We start from the raw sequence: 26,067 nt of genomic DNA on the forward strand, positions 1-26,067 counted from the left end.
GCTAACATTTAAGTTTTATTTTGGTTTTTGATTACTATTTTAGTTGATTTTCATAACATATTTAAACTCCAATATCATTCAGATTAAGGCATTATAATTCTTAGTGTGCTATCTCTAAATGTCTTGTACGACAGGTCTCACCCACTCTTGAATTTAGTTAGATAAGTGTAAATATGAGAAAATAGATGAATACAAAAGGTTGCATTTAAGAAATAATTTGTGTTTCTTGCATGAGGCCCATTGGATAAGTGTGTGTATAAATGCGGTATGTTGCCATGCTGGTGTCTGTCAGTCCCACCAGGGAGCCCAATCATCGAGAGCCACGAGGATGTGGTCAGTGAGGGGAACGAGACGGAGCTCACCTGCACAGCCATGGGCAGCAAGCCAGCTGCCTCCATCAGATGGATGAAAGGGGAGGAAGAACTGACAGGTCAGTAGAATAACAGCCTCCCCCAGTTTGCTTCACATGCTCCAGGCCTGTCTACTTCCTTACAACTCTGGGTCTCTGGAGGGGCTTCCTCTGTGAACAAAATGTAGTTCTCTAAAACATTAATGCGTGTTGTACTGATTATGTTGACTGACATGTATAGGAAGTACCATGGAAGATAATCATGCCTGGCATATACAGCTGGAGGAGGGAGGTGCATTCTTTCCTTCGCTCTTTTTTCATCCTTGTGCAAAATCCCCTGTCCATAAGCCTGGGCTGCTTGCTCAGCAACAACATGTAATGATCAAACTATGCATTCACTGCTGCAATCCAGCCTCATGTTATGCTTCTCATAAATCTTACAAAATAATGCCTTAAAGGTTCTTCTGTACTGTCATTTTCATTTCAGAGATACTTGTTTAGATTTGAAGTTGCTTAAATATTTACGCTAAACATTTACACCTTGACTGCTGATGAAATTCTATTATTTTTAGAGTAGAAGAACCTAAATCTATTCTATTTACCTGAAATCATCTATACATGGTAAACATGGTTATGAAGTTATATTTGCACATTTCATTCTTCATTTCAGTGCCTTTGACCTGCTGTAGGCTGCTGCAGAGAGGGGTATATAATCCGGGGTGGTGAAAAATCCCTATTACCTCTCAGTTTTGATTAGAGGTCATCAGTTATTCATTATGTACTTATTGTACAGCAAGGGGGGATATTCATTTTAGTCATATTGTATTTACACAGAGTGGATATCTCTGGGCTTGTTGTCAAATTATATATGTACTAGATGGAGAGGATTCATTTGGCTTGTTGAGAGATGAAATATTTAGACAAGAGCGAATCTGAAGCTAAATGCCATCTGTGCCTCCAGTGTTCCCTACAGGAGTCGAAGTCAATTTCTGTTTATGACTTGTTGAGTCCTGTGTAGGGGAAGGAGAGACAACAGGATGGTTAGATCAGGGAAATGCCATTGACATGCTGAGCAGGGCTAATCCATAGTGGCAGTGGATACATAAAGAGAGCCACAGAGTCACGTCCTCCTGTACCCCAGGAAACACAAATCACTGCTCATTATGGAAGTGCTAAACAATTCATTAGCTCTCGCACGTATTGAGATTAAAAAGCACACATCACACAAGTTTTATGGAATCTCTGTGATCATGTTTGTCTTACACCTGTGTGCAGGCAAGACAGCTATAATGGAAAGAAAGAAATCCGCTGGCTAATTTAAGCACATTTTCAAATTGGCTGAATTGGTTTAGCAACCATTTATCATGCTGGCAGGTACGGGACTGACGGGCTCTGGCCTGAGAGACTCGACACACGAGGTGGCAAAATGCTTGTTAGCATAAATGACAGCTGCAATATTATTTAAATCTAGTGGAGCCTGACTTGTCTGCTACTGTTGCTAAAGTATGATGAGGGATTTGTTCCATCAGCCAGCTGCATTTGAATTATGTGACTGTATGTCGTCATGTGAAAGTGCATACAGGAGATTTCATCAGAAGTTGGAAAAGTTAGAAGACCTTGTATTTTTTGTTTTTAATTCAATTAGAAATATTCAGTTTTGATTTTGCTGAAAAACACTTTTAAAATATCATGCTATTTACACAAATCTTTTTAAAAGATGCACTATTAAAGATGTAATTTTAAATTCAGCTTTGAAAGATTTTGGATGACGGCAATAATTTGTATTCAGAAGAAATCCTTTTGGGAATCAAATAAAAGCTTTATTCACCTTTTTTTCAGGCTTGCTTTAAATTTTATATGTTTGAATACTATAAGAGCCTGAGTTTGGAGTTTAATACTTGACCTTTAAAACACATGTACAGTATGTTATCAAATATCCAGAGCTTTTGACCATTTACCAAGGCTATCTTTAGTGAATGGAACTCTTGAGCATCTGAGCAAGTTCCATTCGCATGAAGAATTGAACCATGAGTTCAAAGTTATTTTATAAGAGCTGTTTTTGATACGAGTAAATTCATCTTTTAAAAGTAATTTTCAAGTTTGATGTTAATCAAAATTTTACATAATTATTTCTTAATTAATTTGATGTAGCGAGTTTAGCATCTACATATACTATCCAAATTGCAACCTTCTTCACTAATGCTTATACCACTGCTCTAGCAATATTCTGTGGAAGAATATTATCACAGCCCGATCAGTTTTTCAGTGTGTTGGCAGGCAGAAGACTCGGGTGAGGAACTGAGTGAGGAAAGTGTCACCCTGAGAGGAGAGTTATGCTTGATTGCGCTGGGATTGATCAGTGGTTGATGCTCACAAGAGCGTTTGATTTGACATCTCTGCTGCAACACTCAAATCTCCTCTGCATTCAGATTTGAGTCCTTTCCATGACCTGATCCACAGTTGTTTTCCTCATCTGGGTTTTGGGATGACACTGATAATTGACAAGCGTTGGTTGTCCTGCACAATGATAATGGCTCTGTATGAATCTTCAAAACTTGGCTCAGAACTCTCAGAAGTTTTGAGACGGTTTTTCATATTAAAAATATTTTGTAAGAAGAATCATAACCAAAAATAATTGGTACTAGATGTCAGATTAACAGTTCTTTTTTATGCCAGTTCTAAGACCAGCGGAATCAATGCTGTTTTTCTGACCTTGAAATGTGTTTTGCCTGTTTGTTTGGTATTTTGCATTGACATGGGACTTCCATGCAGACAAATAAGCTCTTTGATATTGAGAATAGACCAAAATGTTTTCATCAGCAGTGATGGTGTTGTCCACATATTTCTAGAGGTGATTTTTATTTTTTATTTCTATTGTACAAATTTTATTGTGGTCTACAATAACAGTCAGTAGTTGCAGATAATTAGTCATTATGCATGACTGGACTTTTGATAACTCCATAAATGTAAATTAGACTTGAAAAACATGTTATTTGCCTTTGGCTTCAGTGCTGCATGGTACAGCAAGACAATAATTCGATACCATCATTTATCGAATTTCAGTGAAATCATAATATGATAATATGATCATACAATATCATGCTATCATTCTACAAATTTGTCAAAAAAAATTGTCATTAAAGTTTCTGTTTGACATGTATTTGGTATCATTTAATGCATATCAGTGGAATATCTGTTTGATTATGTATTTGATTATTAATATTGAGATAATGATTTCAACCATGCTGCCCATCCTGCTGTGTTTGCTCTATGCCACCATGAAGTTTCCCTGACAACAATATTATTTTCCTATTTTGAAGAAGCAGATCTGGACGTGATCTTCTGTTGAGTCGTTTAAGTAATGCAGCACTCTGATCGGCGCCACTTTTTAAATGGTGTGAGACAATTATTGTGACTGGCTGAGAAGACAATGACTAATCACCACACCCCTCCAATTTATATTCCACTTCACTTAATTATAAACCAGATGTGCTAGGAAACATCCTCATTGACCTTAAAAAAGGTTGTCTAGTGCTGCAGTTTAATCTTTAGAATAGAGACTAATTTCTGTTTTCATTTGATGATGAACAAGGTGTCTCCAACACTCACAGCACTCTAGTTTAACTTAACTTAATTGTTGGTGCTGATTTTCTGTGCATAACATTAATGATTGCAGTGATTTTTTAAAGTGAAATCAAATCACTTAGATGCTTCACTCCAGTTAATAGTTTACAAGGGACAAACAAATCCATAATTACAAACTTGCTCAGTCTTGAACATTAATAAACAAACTGTTGTTTATTACTGTTGTTGCTGTATGGTATTACATACAGTACTTAGTCTTCATTAACAGTCCATGTGCTTTTTAAACAGCCTGTTCTTTCACTGCAGTTGGCAGAGTGGTCAAATTTAATACCCTCAAGCGCATTGACCGCTTACCAATCCCAGTACTTTAAATTTTATGTAGGCAGGTCTTGGGTGGGTGGGTGTGTGTTACTTGGGGTTAATATCCATCAAGAGGCCACATATGTGTGTATTGGTGATCATCAACTGTGGAACAACAGTGTTTTGCCCTCCCTGAGTCCAGCCAGCCTCCCCTGTGACAAGGCTGAAATGGAAGTGTGCTGCAGGTCAGAGTGGGGCTGTAATTATTTCCTCACTTCATTAAGTGCGAGTAAACCATCACACTCAGCACTGCTGCTAATGCGATGCCCCTGTGGCATTGTAATGCTCTCTAAATGAATGCCCCTCTGACAGCCTAGGGCCTAGTGGGCAGCAGATTACTGCAGGGTTAGCCCCAACAATGCTCAGCCCTCAAGATGCAGAAGCATTCATAATCAAGCTGATATGACCCAACTGCTCCTTGCTGCTCTTGTCAGAATCGAAGGCCTCAGGCCCGTCTGAATCCTCTAAAGTCTCATTCAGGCACCACATCGCTGAACCATAAATTAAATGTAAATGCCATTTGAAAGCACTCAACTTTGACAGGTAATGTGCTCTTAATAGCTATGACTATTTGCTCATTATGGTCAGTGAAGGTTGTGCTGCAGCGGGATTTGACATTTGTTTTTTTTTTTAGCTCTTAACTTTCCCCCTCTTGTCTGTGATGGTTTTTCTAGGTGAGACAACAGTTGAGGAGACGTATGACAGGATGTTTACTGTCACCAGCCGGGTAAGATTTTCTGTCACCAAAGAGGATGATGGAGTGCCAGTGGACTGCATCATTGACCACCCAGCTGTAAAGGACCTCCTGGCTCAAAGACACTTGGAAGTGCTGTGTGAGTGACCTAAAACTGTACTTTTTTAAGCCTAGAAAGAGAGCCAAGACCTCATAGGCGTCGCTAGAGACTTTTTCATACTTGGGTTATTTAGGGCTTAACTATTTATTGGTGGATATGGAATGTGTTGTAAAAACATGGATAAACAAGGCTACCGTGGGCACACACACATGGCATTTTAAAGTAAACTTCAAGTATCATATGCTTACTACAAACACTTTTGATGATTAAACAGGACTACACATGAAAAATGAAGGACAGGTAATAGGATGATAGACCTCTACGTGGTCAACTTTGGAAACCTCCGAATACTGACTGAAAAATTATAGGCACAATAATAGAAACGCCGCAGCTCATATTTCATGGGAAATGCCTACAAAAAGTTGCATCTTTAGTGACTGAATAGTGGAACTTCTGTGGCCCAGAATTATACTAATTAGAGCTGTAAGAGTATTCAACAATAGTAAGGTTGCAGGCCTGACATCAAAAATAATGAACAAAAAGCATCTAAATAAATTGCTTCATGTGCTAATTCTCAGTGGGTTCATGGCTACAGGCAACCCCAACAAATAAGATCCACTGTAATGTAAAAATATTGATTGTATTGATTTATTTGGCTGATTATATATTGCCCTGGTGATTTAAGGTTGCTGTGACAATTTAGGGCACTTTTGGAACAGTCCAGATCAACTAGAGAAGGGAAGAAACAAAAGCTTAATAAAATAAGTCAGACAGGATTTTTTCCATCAGCTGCCTGGTAATTTATTTTTGGGGCTACTGTATTTACTGGGAGGACCCATTCTGGTGCCATCCTAGCAATACCTATGCAAAGCCCTGTTTCCCAAAACCATCTTGAGGCTAAGATGGTCTTAGCCCCATTTTAAGTCTGTGGGCTAAGATCATCTTAGATGCTTTTGGGAAATGTGATCCAGATGTGTATCCTCTGACCACCATATCATAGTGATGCACTGTATGTTTTGTTTTGACACTTATCTGTGGATCATGAAGCCCTGGCATTCAAATCTCACAGCCTAGTGGTGTCTTGTCCCATGAGATACAGTCACCACAAGCAGATAAAAAAAACTTTTGCTCAGGTGTCAAATGATATTTAGGCATTCTTTAAATGGTGGTTTGATTGAAGAGGTAATACAGGCTGTTATACACTGTTAAACATCAAAGAAAGGTTAAGGTACCCCTTTGTAGTCTGTGTAGAATATTCATTTTTTCAGGTAGACAACTGTTTTGTCTGACCTTTCAAGGAAAAAGAGAAAGCTTGACTGGAACCGCTTGACATTTTGGTAATCTTTGGCTAGCACTGATAAGGGGAAAAAATCATTTTGCTGTAAGGTAGTGTAGACTGACTGGATGTCGACTGAGCACATAGGATAATCATTTTATCCTCTACTATGTTTCACTCTTGGCTGTGTTGCTTTCATTTAGAAGTCTGTTTCTCCCAGCGCTTTGCTGTAGAGTGCAATAATAATTTTAGTTTTGGCTTCAGGTATGAGGAAAAAGGCTTTCTTGTTGTAACATATGACACCAGAGTATTGTCAGTATCCATCTTTTTTTTATTTTCAGATAAACCAGAAGTGAAGATTGTGGTGACATATCCCGAAGGATTAACTAGAGAGGGTGACAATCTAGATTTGACATGTATTGCAGAAGGAAAACCACAGTGAGTACACACACAGGTGGCAGCACTTCAAAACTTCAAAACACAATAAACATTTCTGTTCAGTGTCAGACTTTCTACTGTATATCCATTTTCTGCCAGTCTGAGCACCCCCTTAACCTTTACATTTCATTGTACCATTTAAATGTTACCAGTTGTTAGCATGCTGTATAAAGCACATCATTAGACAGCACCTACCAATGGCCCTCCTCAGACAATCTCAGCTTTGACCTTTATTTCAGATATCTAGTGTGGATAGACAGCGCCTGAGTGATGTGTGTGGTATTTGTTCTCTACAGTCCCCATCAGATCAATTGGCTGAGAGTAGACGAGGATGTGCCGCCTCACGCTGTGGTCACTGGCTCTGATCTCTACATCGAGAACCTCAACAAGTCTTACAACGGCACCTATCGCTGCGTGGCCTCCAATGCTGTGGGAGAGGCCTACGATGACTACATCCTCTATGTATATGGTATGCATTACGCCTCATTGCACTTAATGCTCAAATGCCTCCATCACTCTTTTACACCAGGAGACAGTCTGTATTGCCGATATAGAAAGGTTTATAGACTTAACTGCCTACAGTAGCTTTGGCAGTCAGGGGATTGTATTGGAGCGATAAGGATTTACTACAGCATTTGTGCAACAAACAGAATCACATTTCAAACATATATGGATGTAAGCCATTATTGAGAGGAACAGGGAGCTTAAAATCACAGAAGATGGCTGCATTTGACAAATCCACAGGGCTCCAAATTTATGTTTAAGATTTGAGCTGCCTCTGTACTATTAATGCGCGATGAGCTTGAACCGTACAGAGTAGAAAGTAATAGATAAAGTTGCTGTTGACTTTGGACTAGCCTGTGAGAAACCCATGAAAGTGGGATTTCACAGATTTATATTTTTTGAAGCAAGAGTCTGTGCAGCAGAAAAATGGAGCCTATAGGATAAAAACAGCCTATATGGTCAAACTGCAGACCAGGAAGAAGCCTATGCTCACATTCTCCCATTCACTCAAAGTCCATACTACTGACAAATTTAAGAATGTGTTTTTGTGCGAGCTTCAGCCAGTTCCAGCAGAACCAGTCCCACCTGTTCTTCTGGTGTTATCAATCCCTTTTTATTGTTACTGTTCCAGACTGTGGAACCGTCTACCCATCGTTGTCAAATCTGCCCAATCTATTGCCAATATTATATTCTGTTTTAAAACTCATCTTTTCACAACAGCACTTGAGTCCTTGATTATTATTATGACTACATAATTGTTTTATTTTAATCTGTGAAAGTTATTTACCTGTTTATTCTTGTTACCGAATTGTATTTCAAATTTCTCTGTAAAGCACTTTGGTCAACATTTGTTTCAAGAATAAACTGACCTGAGGTTTACTCACTTTTGGCAGATTTGCACAGCCAGCTACTAGAAACACTGATGCAATATGTTTGAGAATAGACAAATCATTATTCTAGCGATACATCCGCTTGTTTTGTACAAGATTACAGCACCAGACTACAAACCACAGCATCACTCTCATACACTGTTTACAGTTTCTGATCACTGCTGAATATTCATTTATTGCCCAAACTGGTGCCATGACATCACATCCTTTTTCGGGGCTGAATATGCTGCAATTTCAGTGGAGAGAAGTGTGACTTCAACACCTCAACAGTGCCAGTCAAAAGCAGGATTATGCAGAGACACCCCTGCAAATTCACGGAGGTTTATACATGTTCAATATGTTCCTAATAGCACAATTATTTAAAGTCCCCTTCCACTCAAAAGTTCAGTTTTTCTCCTTTTTCCTTCATTCGGATGTTTGAGCTTCACTGATGTATGTGCAGAGGACTATTTTCACATTCATGTAATCAGAGTTTAAGGCGTGTACACATGCAGTTCTCAGTAAAGTAGGAGACATGTTGTGTCCAGCAGTTCAACTTTTGAAATGAACAATATTTGCATTATCACAGATTTCTCATTCAATGAATGGAGAAGGAGGAATTGTAATTTTAAGGATTTTTAAATCGGTAACTGAACATTTTTTCAGAAAAAAACATGTCTGAGACAATTTATTATTCTGAACAGAGAATTTTTATATGTCCTAAAACATGTTTGGTGGGGATCTTTAACAAAAAAAAAATAAGTCAATTGACTATGACTATTGTGTCTCATAGCTGAAAATTGACTTCATATTTCCACAGTGAAGATGGACTTTGGTTCTGTTGACTGATATTGATGTGGGTGAAATTTCAATGTGTTCTGCAGCCAACGAGTAAAGGGCAATAGAGGGACCATCTCTCCCTAGACTATACTTTAAATGCCGCGGACAGTTTGTTCCCCTTGTTTTGAACCTCTCTTCATAGAAGCTTCTTGTTTTTTCCCAGTCAAGTCAAGTCACAGCGTTTATTGTCATATGCACAGTTAAAAACAAGTTTCCCTGTACTCCCTTCCTTTGCCTTCCACTTTGAATGCTGTTTATCAAAGAAACACGAGGTATAGAAAATGAAAAATATAAAAAGAAAAGAAAAGAAACAAATAGCATATCAGGAGGAGAGAGGATGGGGCAGGGAGGGCGAAGCTTCCTGTATGTTGAGGTGGGTTAGAGTGGGGTCAGGGGCAGTGGATTGGATCTGTTGATCAGTCTGATGGCCTGAGAATAAAAGCTGTTCCTCAACCTAGAGGTCCTGCATTTCACACTGCTGTACCTCCTGCCAGAGGGCATAAGTGTGAAAAACCTGTGTTGGGTTTGAGTGGAGTCTTTGATGATGCTGCAGGCTCTTTCATGGACTCTCTGGTGGTAGATGTCCTGCAGAGATGGCAGGGGCACCCTGATGATCTTCTCAGCAGTCTTTACCAGTCTCTGCAGGCGTTTTGCGGTCCATGGCGGTGCTGTTCCCATACCACACAGCGATGCAGCTGGTCAAGATGCTCTCTATGATGCAGTTTTAGAAGCTGCTGGGAATCCTCGGTGACATGCTGAGTTTCCTCAGTCTCCTTAAAAAGCACAGCCGTTGTTGTTCTTTCTTGACCAGCTGGGGGATGTTAAACGTCCAGGTGAGGTCATCACTGATGTGGACACCCAGGAATTTAAAGCTGCTGACCCTCTCCACCTCAGTCTCACGGATTGTCAGCGGTTGATGAGGTCTCCTCTCCTCCCTCATGTCCACTATTATCTCCTTGGTCTTATCTGATTTGAGAGAGAGATTGTTGTTATCACACCATGTCACCAGACTTGCCACCTCTCTCCTGTGTGCCGTTTCATCACCCCCAGTGGTCAGACCAATGACTGTGGTGTCGTCAGCAAATTTCAGGACAGTGTTGTCCTTGTGTTAGACGAAGCAGTTGTGGCTGTGTAGCACATGGGGACTGAGGACACATCCTTGTGGGGTGCCAGTGTTCATCATCACATAGTTTGAAGTTAGATTTCCAACTCTGACAGATTGCAGTCTGCCAGCGAAATCTAACAGCCAGTCACAGATTGTGGGGTTCAGGCCAAGGTTGTACAGTTTGTTTGTGAGTTTGTGGGGGAGGACTGTATTAAAGGCTGAGCAGTAATCGATGAAGAGCATTCTGATGTAAGCATCTTTGTTTCCCAAGTGGGAGAGGGCTATGTGCAGAGCTGCAGAGATAGTGTCCTTAGTGGATCTGTTTGGGCGGTACGCATACTGCAGGGGGTCCAGAGACTCAGGTGTATTACTCTGGATGTGGGCCAGAACCACTCTCTCAAAGCACTTCATTAAGATTGAAGTGAGTGTAACGGGCTTGTAGTCATTCAGACAAGTAACTGGGATCCTTTTGGGGATTGAGGTGATGGTGGTGGTTTTAAAACATGACTGTCAGACGTGACACACTGATTTTCAACACATCAAAATCCACAATTCACCATTTAATAAAACATAAAATTAAGCCAAACATATAAAATAAATGACATGTACACAAAAAAACAAAACAACAGATACATAAAATAAGGGAGGCTACTGCCACTGAATTCACTCAATGCACTCTGCAATTCACTCTGCAATCACACATAATCTGAAAAAGTTTAAACTTTTTTTGCAAACAACTCGACTGTTTAAAGGTGCACCAGGCATCTTTGCACTCGAAAACCCCAAGGGGGGGAACAGCAGGAGGGAACTGTTTGAAGTTTTGAAAGCAAGAAGGCCTTCATCATTTAGAAATCATGTAACATGACGTCAGTGATGTACACACTTCCTCGGACCTTAATTTCCTATTTTTGGTGGCTGGCAAGGGTGACGAGGACGAGGGGGGAAATAAATTTGCAGCAGGTGCAGCCATTGTTGGTGAGTTTAGCTTTCTCTCCTTGGAGCGCTTGCTCCCTGCTGTTTAGAAGAGTGTTTTGTATTTCAATCCCAATTTTCAATTTGTTTCTTCCTGTGTGCCAAGAACATTGTCTGCCAGTGACCATACCCAACACCAGGATTGAGGGTGAATCTGCTCTATAGACTCTCAAGTAGTATGTACAAAATATTCCTTTCTGCATCTCTAGTCTGTAATTCAAACATTAGAACAGGTGTTTTTTTTTACTTGGAAAGCTTACACTAGTGCAGGTTAAGTCTTGCTTGTAAGGCTTGTATTTAAACAAATGTCATGTCAAAAGAAGAGTAATATTTCTTGAAGTTTGCTTTAAACTCTCTGAGCAACACATTGATATCTAGTAGTATTTTGCATGATTGAAAAATCTAAGATGCACTAATGGCCAAAATTTAAGACACAGTATGATAAATTGCTGCATGTCAGCATACCCTTGTACATGTATTACTACTGTATGTACTGTATAACAGAGCTCCTTGCATGACCAAAAACTAGTTTCTGATGCAGCAGAAGTGCATCAAAGCTAAGCTGTGCACATACTTTGTCATGAACTCCTGAATCTTTAGGTATGATACATTTTATTATTATAATTATTTTTAGTTTTTTAGCATGTAATTATATGTGTGAGCAAGTAGCTGATTAGTTTTAACTTAGTGAGAATGTATCCCAAAAATGTATTCCATGTATGGCCCATGTCCATACTTTTGGTTGTTTGAGGAGCATTGTGAATGAAACTTTGCGATTGTCTGTATATCTTTCAGACATGGCCACACTGAAAATAGGGCACCTCTCTCTATTTAAAAATTCAAACCCTGGTTGGTTATGCAATAGTACAAAAGCATACCATTATATCTGATTCATCACACATTGATGCAGATTGTGAGATTTGGGTGCTGAAAACAACACTCATGTTTAAACCCAACATGTGCGCAGCAGGATCAGACGAGAGGAGTTGAGGTGCAGAGTGTATTGTGTTAAAAGCAAAACTGTTGTTGAAAATGGGCTCGTTGTGGATTTTGTGAGAGAGACGATTGCAGGTTCCAGACTGGTGATATTGTTTTGATTTGCACTCAGTTGGCTTGTTTAGGTCGTGTTGATAGCCATGAACCATGTGTCAAAGACCAGCAATGTAACATTTCTTTTTTGTGTCTGTGTTTGTTTGTCAGGCTGATGAGCAAATGCTTATGACAGTTGTTGAAAATGCGCAAATGTGAAAATAAATGCTCTTGTGATGGTTTTAATGTCAATGCAATCTCAACAATTGTAGGGGAGGCAGTGAATAGGTTTTTAATAGAAAAGCATAGTCTTGGGAAGAACCTGACAGTGGAAATTAAAGAAGAAAAATGTTTTAAATGAGTGTGGTGAATGCAGGATTTTGACTATGTAAGAGAACAGTAACATGGGACTGAATTTCCACACCTGGAAACTTTCAGAAGTTGTGAAATATCAGCCTCTTGAATGCTTTAGTGCTGTTGCTGATGTGTTGAATTTGCAGGAGGAATTAACTGTGTGTGGTTTAAGGAATGTCTTATAAACTGGGCTTCAAACACAGTAGGACCTCACTAATCCAAATCTCTAAGGTACAAAGCATTCATAGAAGCAGTGTTTTTCAGCGATGAAAAACTAGAATGCTTAAAATAATAACTCCCAGCAAGCAGTTAATGGAACATACTGATTTTCACATCATCATATATCTGATGTTCAGCTGTTTTGTAGGTCCTTGTGGTTCTGATGTTCGGAGAAATAATGTGTTTGTTTCATCAGCTGACATGTGTGACTTTGTCACTGTGACATAGGTTTCCTGTGACTCCCATAACTCTGTTGCCCCATGGTTATTCATCATCGTGCTCTGCTAGGCAGATGATGACATCTGTTTGTTCCCAATGGGCCCATAATGATCACTCCCAAACAAAAGGACAGCATATGTTGGCAAATAGCTCACTCAAGGCAGACTTATTCAAGCTATCATGACTAAATTCCTAAGTGTTTTGTGAAGATTCCTTTGCAACTGAGAGTTGCCGTACTTCACCTTTCAGTAAATCTCATATGTAGTATTTTATGAACAAGGTGTAAAAAAAAAATGCTTTAATGTATTATATTCTTGAAGACAAATCTTTAAAATAATAATATAATATTCTAATTGCTCAGATGTTTTCACTGAATTGCCTGCAGGTATTATAAAGGTCATAAATGATGTGTGTCTGCTGCTGTTAAATTCATGTATCATTCACTCCATGCTGTGCCCATACTGTAACAGTTGCATGAATTAATGAAAAGCAAGTAGGAAGCTGATGTTCTCTAGTCCAGAATAAAACAATCATCTCTACCTACAGTATCTATGTTATCAATGTTTTTGCCTTTGGGCATGACTTTGTCAATTAGTAACTTCCTATCCACACATTTTACCAATTTCCATTAACACTGCATCTCTTGTGTGTGAGTGTTGAAAATGCTATGACTTCAGCTCGCAATAATGAGACACAGGAGATTGGTAAAAGGTGCTCATAACCGCATATAATTATGTCTGCGACTCCCACTCCTCTTTTCAAGAGGATTTAATGCCAGACCAAATCATGTTGTGGTCCATATGAGGGTTTGTTGTCCCAGACTAATCATGCTTGCTACAGTGGCTTAATTAGTGTGTGTTTCTGCACATAGATTGGTCCTAGCATGATAACCTTGTGCTGTTTCTCTGCAGCTTTTAACACACAACACCAACCATCCACCAATCTACCACTCCCATGTCAACCACTAACTCCCGTTTCATATTTTTTTTGTAAAATTAGCATCTTTCCTCTCTTATCTGTCATTTTTTGTGACTGTTTTGTTTTGTAATTTATGAGCTCTTTTTCCCTTAAAGCCATCACATGCCTGTCAAAAAACATCTTTTGTTTAAGCAACTGCATGCAACATATAGTAAATAATTTTAATGAGTTGTTTTGTCCTTGATAATATTCTCTTGTGAGCATTATTGATATAAAGCCAAGCTGAATTGTCCATCAATTCTTTTTCATCCTGCTGCCACCCTCTACCAATGCTAGTCCTTCTGGCTCTTCCTATTTCAAAGAGAGTAATGACCTTTCACTGTGCGACAGCCCAGACAGGTGTGAGGCCGATGTAAATCCACATCAAATCAAGTTCTATTGTGGTGCGTTTATTGTATGTGGCTGGTCGAAAGAGGCTTGTCATGCTGTTCTCCGTGAAGGTGTGTCTGCAGCAGGCTGTAAAATGTGCCCCCTGGCTGGTGTCTGGTAAGGGGGAGAGCTGGTCAGAGAGAGGCCTTTCTCTCTCAGAGGTGACCTGGTGCTATAACTCACACATACTGCCTGTTGGCAGGAGAACAATGCCGCCTTTACCACCGCGGTTTAGCCCGCAGTTGACTCTTTGACCTATAAATCTTCTATGGACAAAAAGTCAAAGATTCACAAGCCACTGGAAATTTGAGGTTTTTCAGGGTTTTGACATAACACGAGCAGACAGGCCTTATGGGTCTTCCTGTTTTATGAAAGGCTGTTGTGAAAATGAATCGCGCTGATTTCATCAAATATGCAGGATAGTGAGGATAACATTGAACACATAAGCTTTTAGATGCATTATTGTTAATATGAGTTAATTAGATAAACTGTACAGTAATAACCTTTTTTGTAGAATATTTCCGCTGTATTTGAAGGAAACCTTTGTAAAACTTCATGTAAAAGGAACTTTTAAGCAACAGAAAATAGACAAACGAAAAGCAAAATATCTACCCTGCTGTTGTGTTGGCAAGTCGGTTTAAGCAGGCATAGATAAACAATTTCTTCTACATTGGTTCACTTTATGGTTAAATTTTCTCATATCAAATTCCTCACTGATACAAATGCTCCCTGAAAATATGGCCTCTCCAAAATACACTCATATTTCAGCCCTCATAATGCTGAGCCCAGAGTCATCCAGCCTGGAAATTGCCCATGGAGAATTCTTGTTCGGCTGGATATTATATGTGCCACATCCTATCCCGGCCTTTGTGAAGACCCTCTTCCCTGAATGGCCAATTTCCCTCTTCCAGACACCTACATTTCAGCTATCAGACTGCCTTCGGTCACAGGGAAAGAAATCTAGCCCACCCCCCTCTTCAAATACTGTCAGAGGAAAATCTCTTCCTGATACCCTGATACCCCCCTACCACCATCAACACCACCTCCGCCATACACTCCATCCCCGGCGGCAACATTATGCTGTCCTTGATGTTTTATCATTAGTTTGGGAGTGTGTGGTCCCCCACTGCTGTCTTTTGATGGAGTGCAGACAGTAAAGGCATGGATACAGCCAGCCAATTTCCCCTGCTGTGAGTCTCCCTCAGCAAGGGGTCGTGCTATCTTTCCCCTGCACCAGAGTCAGGCATATATTCCCCTGATGAGGCAGCTTTCAGCCCTACTTAGTACCATTGCATACCTGAATTGCCCTCCATTTTGTCTTTCTGATTATTTTGTTTGGGGGTTATTGACAGGCCTAATCAGTACAGTGTGGGGCGGAGGATGCTGCTCGGGGCTCTGCTGCGCTGCAGCGGGAGACCACCAGAGTGGTTTAATTTGCAGTTTGACTTAATTATTGAGAGCAACTCTGGAAAATAGCAATAGCAATACCTTTCCATGATTGCCAGTCATTATTATTCATAGTTAATTACAAAATGCATAAAAAAAGAAATAAAATAGTTTGCCATAATGAAATTTAATACGACCCCATGCAGTACAGTGAAATATCAGCATCTTTTTCTTTGTATCTTTAGCCATGCTAGCAGAACAGCTTTATGGATGGCAATAATGGTCTGTCAGTCAGTCACTTTTGTCCAAGCTGACATATCTCAACAACTATTGGATGGATTGTAATGAAATGTTGTACAGACATTCATGGTTCCCAGATGATGTATGCTAAATACTTTGGTGATCCTCTGATGTAGCGCCACCATGAGGTTGACGTTTTGTTTTTTAGTGAAATGTCTCAAATACTAGTCTACTGGATGGATTGTCATGAAATTTAGTACAGACATTCATGGTTCACAGAGGATGGATACTCATACCTTTGGTGATCCCAAAGGTTTGGGTATCTACTTAATTGATTAGCACACAATTTTGTCCAGACATCCATGTTTCCCAGATAGTCTATACTAAATACTTCAATGGTCAGCTTAGCATTAGCAAATATTAGAATGCTAACAAGCAAAACTAACATGGTAAACATTATACCAGCTAAACATCAGCATGTTAGCATGCTGACGTAGCTTTTAGATCAAAGCACCACTGTTCCTAAGTACAGTATCATAGAGCCGCTGGCATGGACTCTTAATCTCTCACCACAGTAGCTAAAACATGTGCATGTTATGATTTTTATAGTACAGCTTTTCATCTTCAATGCCTTTTGTCTTTCTTTACTCTTGTCTTTCTTTATTTCTTATACATGTTCTTTATTTTTTTTACTCTTTTCATCTAGATGCTCCCACTACTATCCCCACACCCACCACCAATCCAGTCAACACGCAAGGTACTGTATGCCCCCACTACTGTCCCTCTCAGCAATCGTGTGTGTATGTGTATGTGTGTGTCTGTGTGTGAGCTTGCATGCACGTATGATCAGGTGATCAGAGAGAGAAAGAGTGAGGGCTTGTACCTAATGCTAAGAGAGACTGTGGATGGCCAGTTTTAATCAGATAGCGCTGCTGATAGGTGACATTGAGGACAGGCAGCACGGGGTTGTCAGAGACACCTGTCATAGCCCTTTCCAGTCACATGTTTGATCTGAGAAAATGTAGAGACTCTGCTTTGCTGTTCTGTTATCTTATCAGCATCTACAGCTATATCTGAACTGGCCCATCCATCATATTATAATGCCCTTTACATTTCCCCTACAAATGCCAGTCACACTTCGTCTTTGCAAGGCCGAGAAAACATCAATAACTATTTTCTCAAAGACATATGAAATGAATGAAAGGCAGTTCATTTGCCAACCTTCTGATCACACCATTTTATACTTTTGATTCAGCTCTAAATGTACTTCAATATTAACCATTAAAAAAAAAAAATCACTATTATTTCAAAAGCACCGCTAAGGCTAGACAGATGGAGAGGCAACCTTGGGAGTTGACATTTGGATATGCCAGAATGTGACATTTTAATACAAAAAACTGTCCTTAAAGAATAGATCGGTTTATCAGTAGCTGCTTTCGAGATACAGCAATTTTGGCCCTTTGTCATGATCTTTCTGCAATTCATACAGACCTAAAAATGATGTGTGTCAATATACAAATAATACATTTATAACTCACTCCCTCCAATAATTATGGCAGCTTTTAGTCATCCATTTATTCTTTCAGTTGATCAATCAGTTTGCTATTCAATAGTTTGTTTGTGTTTTTTTTATTAAAAATAATGTCAGTAGTCAAATAAATGGCTCAGTCCATTGTCATATTTGTGTGTCTTCTGAGTTTTTTAAAATCTCTGTTCACTATGACAATGCACTTCCCCAAACTTTATTTTTGTTTGAAATTTCTACCCGTTTTTTTCTCTTTAAAGTTATACTATGCAGGATTTGTTGGTTGGTGTTTGTAAGCACAGCATTCAAAACTGGCCCCTCCTCCCCAGGTCAGGGACACCAGAGCAAGCTGAGAGCAGAGCGAGAGAGAGAGAGCGAGCAGTGGTGGTCAAGCAAGCTAGAGAGTGAATGAAGAGAGCAAGTGGCAGTAGCAAGAACAAAGCTGTGAATCAGATAAATAAAACATTTTCTGATTGTTTCACAGCAGTTACGTTCTAAAGCATAAATAAACATGCCCACACCTCCACACACCTCCACACATCCCTGTGGGAAGGTGCCACATTGCCGGATTTTGTGTGAATGCAGCCGAAGCACACGCTTATCCTGTCTGCTGTGGCCTCTCTGCTCTGCATATATCTGTGTGTGTGTGTGTAGCTCAGCCCCGCCCTCGGTCAAACAGACACACAGACAGCAGAGGAGCAGCACACAGAGAGACGGAGAAGCAAGGGAAATACTGAAGCACATAAACAGCAATGTAACCTGGTCACTATGCTACAAGTCCCGACCTCACACCCTGCAAGCTGTTATTGGCTGGGGGCTACACATTCACTGCCAAAAAGGCTGACACCTAGAAATGTCCCCAACACAGCAAAATAATAAGAAAATACAGGCAGAGGGCAGGGTCTCTGTAGATACATACACCACCACATACTTATAGTGGGTCATAAGGGATTATTTTTGCATGAGTCTATACATTGCATAGTATGCCTTTAAGTATTAGCAGTATGACAGTTATTACACTGCTTGGATACAAAGTCATTTCAGTTTTCTGACTCATGGGAGAGTCAAAAAGGAAGTTGCAGAACTGTGCATTACTCTGCATGTTTCCATAAGCTATTCTCTTCGGAGTTGCACTGATGCAGCCGTCTCCATTTTTTCCCGCTGTAACATTCCAGTAATTTCCGAAAGACAGGCTTGAAAGAGGATTTACCGTGATTTATGCAGTACATGCTGGGAGGATGTAATTGAGCTTTCTTGCAGTTCACTACTCTTCTAAATACCCTGTCACAGGGGCAATGCTAAGCTGGCTTGCGGTAGATTGCTTTAGCACTACCTTAATCAGCATAACAGCACAGTATAGCATTTTCCTCTCACCAATAAGGATGTATACAGCAAGATTTCTTATTCATTCACTAGAACCAGCGTGGGAAGCAGCACGGCCACTTGCCACCACCAGCTGTGATTTCCTGTCGTAATCAGAAACCACTGAGCTACTACTCTATATGATCCTGGTTTTAAAGGTGCAATTAGTGATTTTTGTGACACATAATTTTCAGTTATTGTCACATATAGATTGAAGGGTTTGAGTTATTTTAGAAAATTTAGTAATTTTGTGTGTTTGTCCACTGGTCATAATTGGAAACTGCTTACACATTACAGATGTAAACCTGAAAATTATAAATAATTGGATAACATACAGTAGATTTAGTTGTTGTCGAGTGTTAGTGGGTGTAGTAGACAAACAGTTTTGAATTTTTGCTCCCTTTTTATCCACATTTAGATCCCAGATTGCACCTTTAAACCTTGTTTGTGCCATATTTTGATAGCTCCACCCATCCCATTGTGACTGGGATCAGCTACCTTAAAGAACACGTTTAGCTTTCGAGTTGCTAAAAGGAAACATAAGAGGGATTCTAGTAAATGTTAATGCTCTACCTCTTCTTGGTTTGGATCATAATTGATGTAAAAATATAGGCTTTAATTCCCAAACGCAATGATTTCACTTGCTAGATTTCCCTGTGGGTGTAGCCTTACAACTGAGGCACCAGTTCAAGGCCCACATATGGTTTTGTACTGTGGGGGAGCAAATGCAGCGTTAAAGCACAGAATCTCACAGTTGTTTGTCTTCTCTGCTTGTTTCATGTTCAGAGAGCGTCAGAAGAGTTCACATTGTCAGGTATTTAGGTGTCTTAAAAGATGCAAAGTGTGTGTGTGGACCTCTTGGGAGAGATAAGTCATCCTTTCATAAGAACATTCTTTCATGTGTTTAAAAGTTTTTAGACCTTGTTTATCTCTGTGTTTTTAATGAATATTTATACTAAAACAAAAAGCTTTAAATTGACATCCTGTATCAAGAAAAAGTTGCCAAATATGCTTTGTGCTGATTCAAATACTAGATTGAGACATTTCACACTAGTATGCAGCTGTCTCTTATAACATAAAGTAAGAATTTTAGCATGAATGAAGCTTGCGTAGTATTACTTTCAAGATGGACAGTAGATGGTTGCAGCATCACAGAAAATTGTACTCGATGAGTTCTTTGTCAGTGGTTGTATTTCTTTTGGGCAGAGGGTAGAATTTACCCAGAATCCCCAGCTCTGAAGGAATAAAGTGAGTCTGTGGCGATAATGCTCCAGCTCGTCAGATGCTCAGAGATGATCCAAGGCAGGGACATTATATCCTGGCTAAGCCTCCAGTAACCCCCCTCTCCCCCGGCTTGTCGAGAGGAGCCAGAGGAAAGACATGGAACAAGGAATTATGTTGTAGACTTGATTGAAAAGACCCTATGTTTCCGCAGATCTGCAGTCCAGGGTAAACTGTTGTTTAGCATGGTACAGTAGGATCTCAGATGAATATAATGGAGGAATGTAAAAACTCAGTTACATCAAGAATTAAATGTTAAATATGCTTTTGGGTGTGATGAGTTAAAGGGGATTTTCAGAGGTCAACATGCTTCTGCTTTATCGGTTCTACAACACTGTAAATTAACTGCCAGTAAGAGCTTTGCAAGCAAACATTACACGATACATGAACCTGCATCTGGCCTCTATACTGCACCCTTTAGAATTGACAAGACAACAAACCATAATGTGCTTTTTATTACTTGCTTGACTAAGCCATAAGGGATTTGTAAATCCTTCTGACTTTAACATGTGCTGCAAAGAATACATACAGTACATGACTTCAGGGTTGTTCACGTCTTTGTTGTAACAAACACATCGGGAAGCACATAGGAAATCCTGTGTTTTAGCGCCAGATGGTATTTTAGGAATCCATCTCTGTCAGGTCTTCATGCATGTCTTGTTTACTGCATGTTAGGTGTTGGCAGATTTCCACTGCTGTTTAGTCTTGGGATTCAAGTCTTACTGCGTGTACACCATTGACTTCCACAAAGACTTTTATGAGTGCAGTTAGTATTCAACATAATTAGTCATTAAACATTTACCACAATTGTTTTAACTCTCACATGTATCATTCCTCTTTGAAGTATTTCATTGGAAAAATTAAAGAATCATTTAGAAATGCTAATTAGTTTTTTTTCACATTTGTTTACTCTTATTCCCAGTTGAAATTGTGTTTTTTCTGACCTGCAGTTTTTTTGGGGTTTTTGTCTTTGCTTTAAACAGTTATTAAAGAAAGAAAATATTGTAATGGTCCATTTTAATTGGACTCAAGGGAAAAGGTTAGTAATGCCAGCCCACCCTGTTTCACTGCAGTAATATTGTTTTTTTCATGGAGTAGTTGTAAATGATAATGGGCTGTACTAAGCACACTGGGTTTTGCAGATTGAATGTTATGTGACTGTTATGTGCCAATGAATTCACATTGTGTCTGAATTTTATTCCCTCGTACTTTTGCGGCACGTTATCCGGCCGAACTTTTGGAAGAAAAGCAGAGATTTCTATTAGTTTGTCAACCTTTTCCCTTGCCTTGATCTCGGCCGGGAGAAAACACATTTAAGGGGAAGTATGAAGTGGAGATGAGTGCGACAGGCTTTTGTGTGGAGAATTCTGTCAATCTCAAAAGATACAATAAACTGCCATCGAGGACTTCAAGTTCACTGTCACAATTTTCCCATTTTATTAGTTGTAGTCAAACCTTCACTTGTATTTCAGCACCTCTGTTAAATGTCACAGCTTGTATTTGTACATCTTCAAATCATTGTTTGTGTTATTACAAAGGACTCCGGAAATCTATTTAGCGGACAAGCAGTGGCATTGGAATTCTACTGAGGACAATATTGTACTCTGTTGATAGTCTGCTACAACAGCAATACGAAAAATGATTTGGTGAAGATTGCCCATGTATGCTCATCTCATTATGTTCATTTCCTTTTCGAATTGCAACAAATACAAAAGACACGGATGTTAGCAGTTCAGTGCTGCAAAATGGGTATTGACGGCCCTTAAGTTGATTCTGCAGCAATGTCCCATTGTCCTGCCACTGCCCAGCAAAGGGTTAGTGTGAGAATCTATTCAGTGCAAGTGAAGGGTTTGCTCTATCAATGCAAGAGAGTCATTGTTTCAATTATATCCATGTAATTACATCTATAAATTGTAATGTGTTTGTGTGTGTTGGTTAGGATATGTGTGTGTGTGTGTGTGTGTGTGTGTGTGTATGGTTGTGCGTGTGTGAGATATGCTTCGTTATGTCAGCAGAAAACTATTAAAAGAAAAAAAGATGGGAAAACTGAAATTATGTTCCATGTAATCATCCCGGTGACAAGCTTGGAGCTCTGATCTCCCGGCTGACAGATAGTCCGATTGGATGTTCTGTTACTGACCAGAGTGGCAATTAGTCATTCCAGTACAGAGACGGAAAGGTGCGACTGTAAAGCATGTGGTACTGGGAGTTCAGCAGAGCAGATTTCACCAACGCGCAGACACAGGCATCAGTTGCAAATCCTCTTTATTCCCCCATAAATCCCCACGGCTGTGCACATCCTGTCAGGACGCCGGTGTGGGCATGTCAGCACTCCCAGATCGAGCCGTGAGCAGAGCTGTGCCGGCAGTATGGACACCATCCACATTACAGACATAATCAAATTCTACTTATTTCAAGTGTGAGGCCACAAAGGCTGCTGTAATAATATTGCCTGTCATTTGGAGGTTTTTTTTCTATTTTAAGCACCTTGCAGTATTATGAATGCGTATATATTGAACATGGGTGGTCTCAGGGAATCACACTCTTGATCCTGGATGTGTTAGAGCAACGAATGACAAACTAATCTACACAGGAAGAGGAATTATAGTTATGATAATGTGACACTTTATAAAGAAATTCTGTTCTCTTTGAGGTCAGGGTCACATACAGAACATCACTTTTGGAGACTAAACCTGGATCCTTCTACTCAAATGCAGTGGGTGGACAGTGGAGGTGTGAATGGATCTCTTTGGCAAAACTGAACCTGACATTTCTGTTGTTATATTATAAAACATTATATTTTAAGATGTTCCTGCTCACAGATTCATGAACTGTGCACTCCAATGATTTATGACTGCACTTTCATAAAGTTGGGGGACTCACAAGAGCCAGATTTGGGAATGGATGTAGCTCAGCAGGTAGAGTGGGTCGTCCAATAATCGCAGGGTTGGCTGTTGATTACAGGGATTTTCTGTCCACATTTCAAGTGTCTTTGAGCAAGACACTTAAGACTCCAATTACTCGCAATGGTTATTAGGCCAGTGTATGGTAATGTAGCGTGCAACCACTGGTGTAGGTGTGAATGAGTCATTGGATACAAGCATTATATAAATGCAGCCCATTTATGAAAGAATCATTTTTGACAAAAAAGTCTTATTACAAGACTTGGTAATTACTTGGTTTTTCCAAAGCTTTCAGTCACATCTTCCTCAGTGTTCTCCAAAGTTCTCCAAAATAAAATGACAAAATGGCAAAATGTGTCATTGGTCCATGCAGAACGACACAAAGACATGTTTTATGATCTGACGCCCCTATCAGCAGTAATTGGCAGGACAGCATTATATCTCTGTCTCTGCCTTCCAAAGCTGTTACAAATCACCGTTGAAAAATAAAAATGTTTTATGATGTAACAACACTATGGTTAGGGTCTGATAAGGTTTAGGAAAGGATCATGGTTTGGGTTCAAATTACTACTTCCTCATTGTTAGGGGATCTTCATCGTCATGATTACAATAATGACCCCATGGTTAAAGTAAGGGGACAATCATTGTCATGGTTTAAAAAGAGGCCTTTTTCGCTTGAACATAAATGTATTTAATTTTGGGTTATTAAATGAAATGACTGATTTTGTCATCTTTCTTGGGAGGACAGTCTCTGTTAGTACATTTTAAAGAATTGCGTAAATCAAAGCAGCAGAGCCTAAGAAAGACTCATGTCCTAGTATGAGAAACATTTAAACGTTGCATCCAGCATTTCCCATAATGCAACCAATATCATCTTTTTTCACCAATATCACAAGCCCCCGCTGCCTGGTAAATAGCCCCATCTTTCAGACTCTGAACTGTACCTCCAGATTGTAACAAAAGCTTTCTTTTAAAATTTGTTTTCTCCAAGCCACTAATGATATCACCAGGGTTTTTTTTTTGTTTTTTTTGCTCTTTTTCACAGTCTGAGTAGATTAGTGACCTTTATGTTTAAAATCATCATACAATACACTTTAGACCTTTGTATTTTATTGGGTTATGTAACATGTCTCATAATCTCCTTACATTATAATGCGGTATTACAGCAACAGCACAAAACGAATGAAAACGAGCATTACTGTTACATTTATCGCATGGCTATTCCATTTGAAAATCGTTACACATAATGTACTGCCGATCATGTTTTGTTGCATTCCCCTGTAATAAATAAAGGACTACCAAACAGACAACCAGCATTCAGTACTGAACATAATATTAGCAACCTGATATGCAACCAACCATAACAACGGATACTGTAGGTGTTATCGGATTTTTAGTTTCTCCCTGACATTTTTTGATACATTCTGCACACCGGCTGGATTTTTCTACCTCTTAAATAAAACTCTTCCCTCGGTGTGCAGAGGCAGCCGAGACCCTGCATGTTTCCTTGCGGATGTGTCAAACGGTAGACAGAAAGGAGCAAGGTGAGGGCAGGAAGGTGTGGGGGCAAAAGAGGGGAGGAGACAGGACTGTGCACAGGCCATTTAGTGGGTGTATGTTCATTAGCATGGAGCATGGGCTGTTCCCTCTCCTCGGGGAATGAGTTTTGCTATCTGACATCCCTGATACAGTAAACAAACTGTGCCTTGCATGTCCCTCCTTCACACACACCAACGCACAGCCACGACTTGCCTCATGAAGACGAGTCCATTTTAAGAGAGTGCTCAACTGAAACAAAACTTTTCTTATTAATTAGTTTCATTGCAGTTCCACTTCCAAGATGTCCTCGCGTTACGTGAATGCAACTTGAATAAGGTGTTGTTTTCAGAGAATGAGAATGTGTCACTTGTCTTAGAGCCCCTCAGCTCAACCTATTACGCCCTCACAGTGTTGAGAAATTCTGCACTCTCCGCTCGTCTTTTATCAAAATCATTCAAGTTCAGAGCATGACTAGTGAGATTGATGGAAAATTGAGCTGCTCTCTCATGCAGCAAAGAACAGCGCAGCCATTCCCTCACCCGCCACTCCTCCATCAGTCCAAATGTGCACAGATATAGACTATTGATAAATGCCTCTGAACTATTCTGAGACTGGAAATTTAAAGGCTTCAAATTTTGCCTTGTTCCTCTGTGGTGCACGGATAAATCTGGCTAAATGCTAGACAGTGATGCTCTTTGACACCTGAGGCAGCCACGTATTTCTCTGCATGGGGACATCGGGCGCCAATTTATCTCCAGACTTGTGTCTATTTCTGATGATTGAACTCTATAACTTCCAGAAATGGCCTCTTAAATCGCAATATATTTTACAGTGTGTGAACTCTCGCTGAAATTGCAGACGGTGTCTACTGTTTCATGGTGTAATAACTGTCTTAAAACATTTTTCAACATTGCTCACTCAAGAGGCTCAGGCAGCTATTTCGGCTGTATGGCACTGAAAGCATTCATGTAACGATCCGGGTTCAGCAGTGTGTATGGTTAATAATTTAGATAGACATACAACATGTTCAAGTAAAAGATACTGTTTTTTTTATAATTCATGAATACAGTTATGTTAAGCTAAGCTAACTGGCTCACCATACGGACATAAAAATGGTATTGATCTTGTCAGCTAACTCTTAGTGTCTCCCAAAATGTTGAACTATTCCTTTAATGTAATATGTGAATGGATTTTGAATTTGAATGGTTTTGTGGACAATGTGACTGCACATAAAGCTGGGAAGGAAAATGGTAAAAAAAAAATAAAAAAAAATCCAAGAGATTAAAAGTTGTTGAGAAAAGCCTCAATCTGGGTATTATCAATCTGAATTATTGGTGGTTTTTGCAGAAGTTGTCAGTAAGTAACAACAAAATGCTTTAATAGCCTATTTGTGGGCTCCTTAGTTTCAAATTGTAAACTATTTATCATCCTCCATGGACCAACTTGTGTCATAGTTTTTATTGGTAAACAACATAAGCTGGCATTTCTCTGAGCCGCCTATTTAAGTGTTTCCTTTCTGTGGTTAGGTCATGTTAAAATGCTCTGAAAGAAAACAAACCAATTTGTTTATT

At 39.6% G+C, this 26,067-nt stretch overlaps 1 protein-coding gene across 3 annotated transcripts in view; it reads left to right on the forward strand.

Moving 5' to 3' along the window:
* The window catches only part of cadm1b (cell adhesion molecule 1b), a 148,279-nt gene that overhangs the window by 119,501 nt on the left and 2,711 nt on the right, over positions 1-26,067 (forward strand). For 2 of the 3 annotated variants that reach the window (XM_044355352.1, XM_044355353.1), the window contains 5 exons: positions 293-430; positions 4,969-5,127; positions 6,706-6,802; positions 7,099-7,271; positions 16,593-16,643. In XM_044355352.1, coding sequence (XP_044211287.1) covers positions 293-430; positions 4,969-5,127; positions 6,706-6,802; positions 7,099-7,271; positions 16,593-16,643 — 618 coding nt within the window. The remainder of the gene's footprint in view (positions 1-292; positions 431-4,968; positions 5,128-6,705; positions 6,803-7,098; positions 7,272-16,592; positions 16,644-26,067) is intronic. The other variant, XM_044355354.1, reaches the window with a different exon arrangement.

Source organism: Thunnus albacares, chromosome 6, assembly GCF_914725855.1.
Source record: "Thunnus albacares chromosome 6, fThuAlb1.1, whole genome shotgun sequence".
NCBI lineage: Eukaryota > Metazoa > Chordata > Actinopteri > Scombriformes > Scombridae > Thunnus > Thunnus albacares.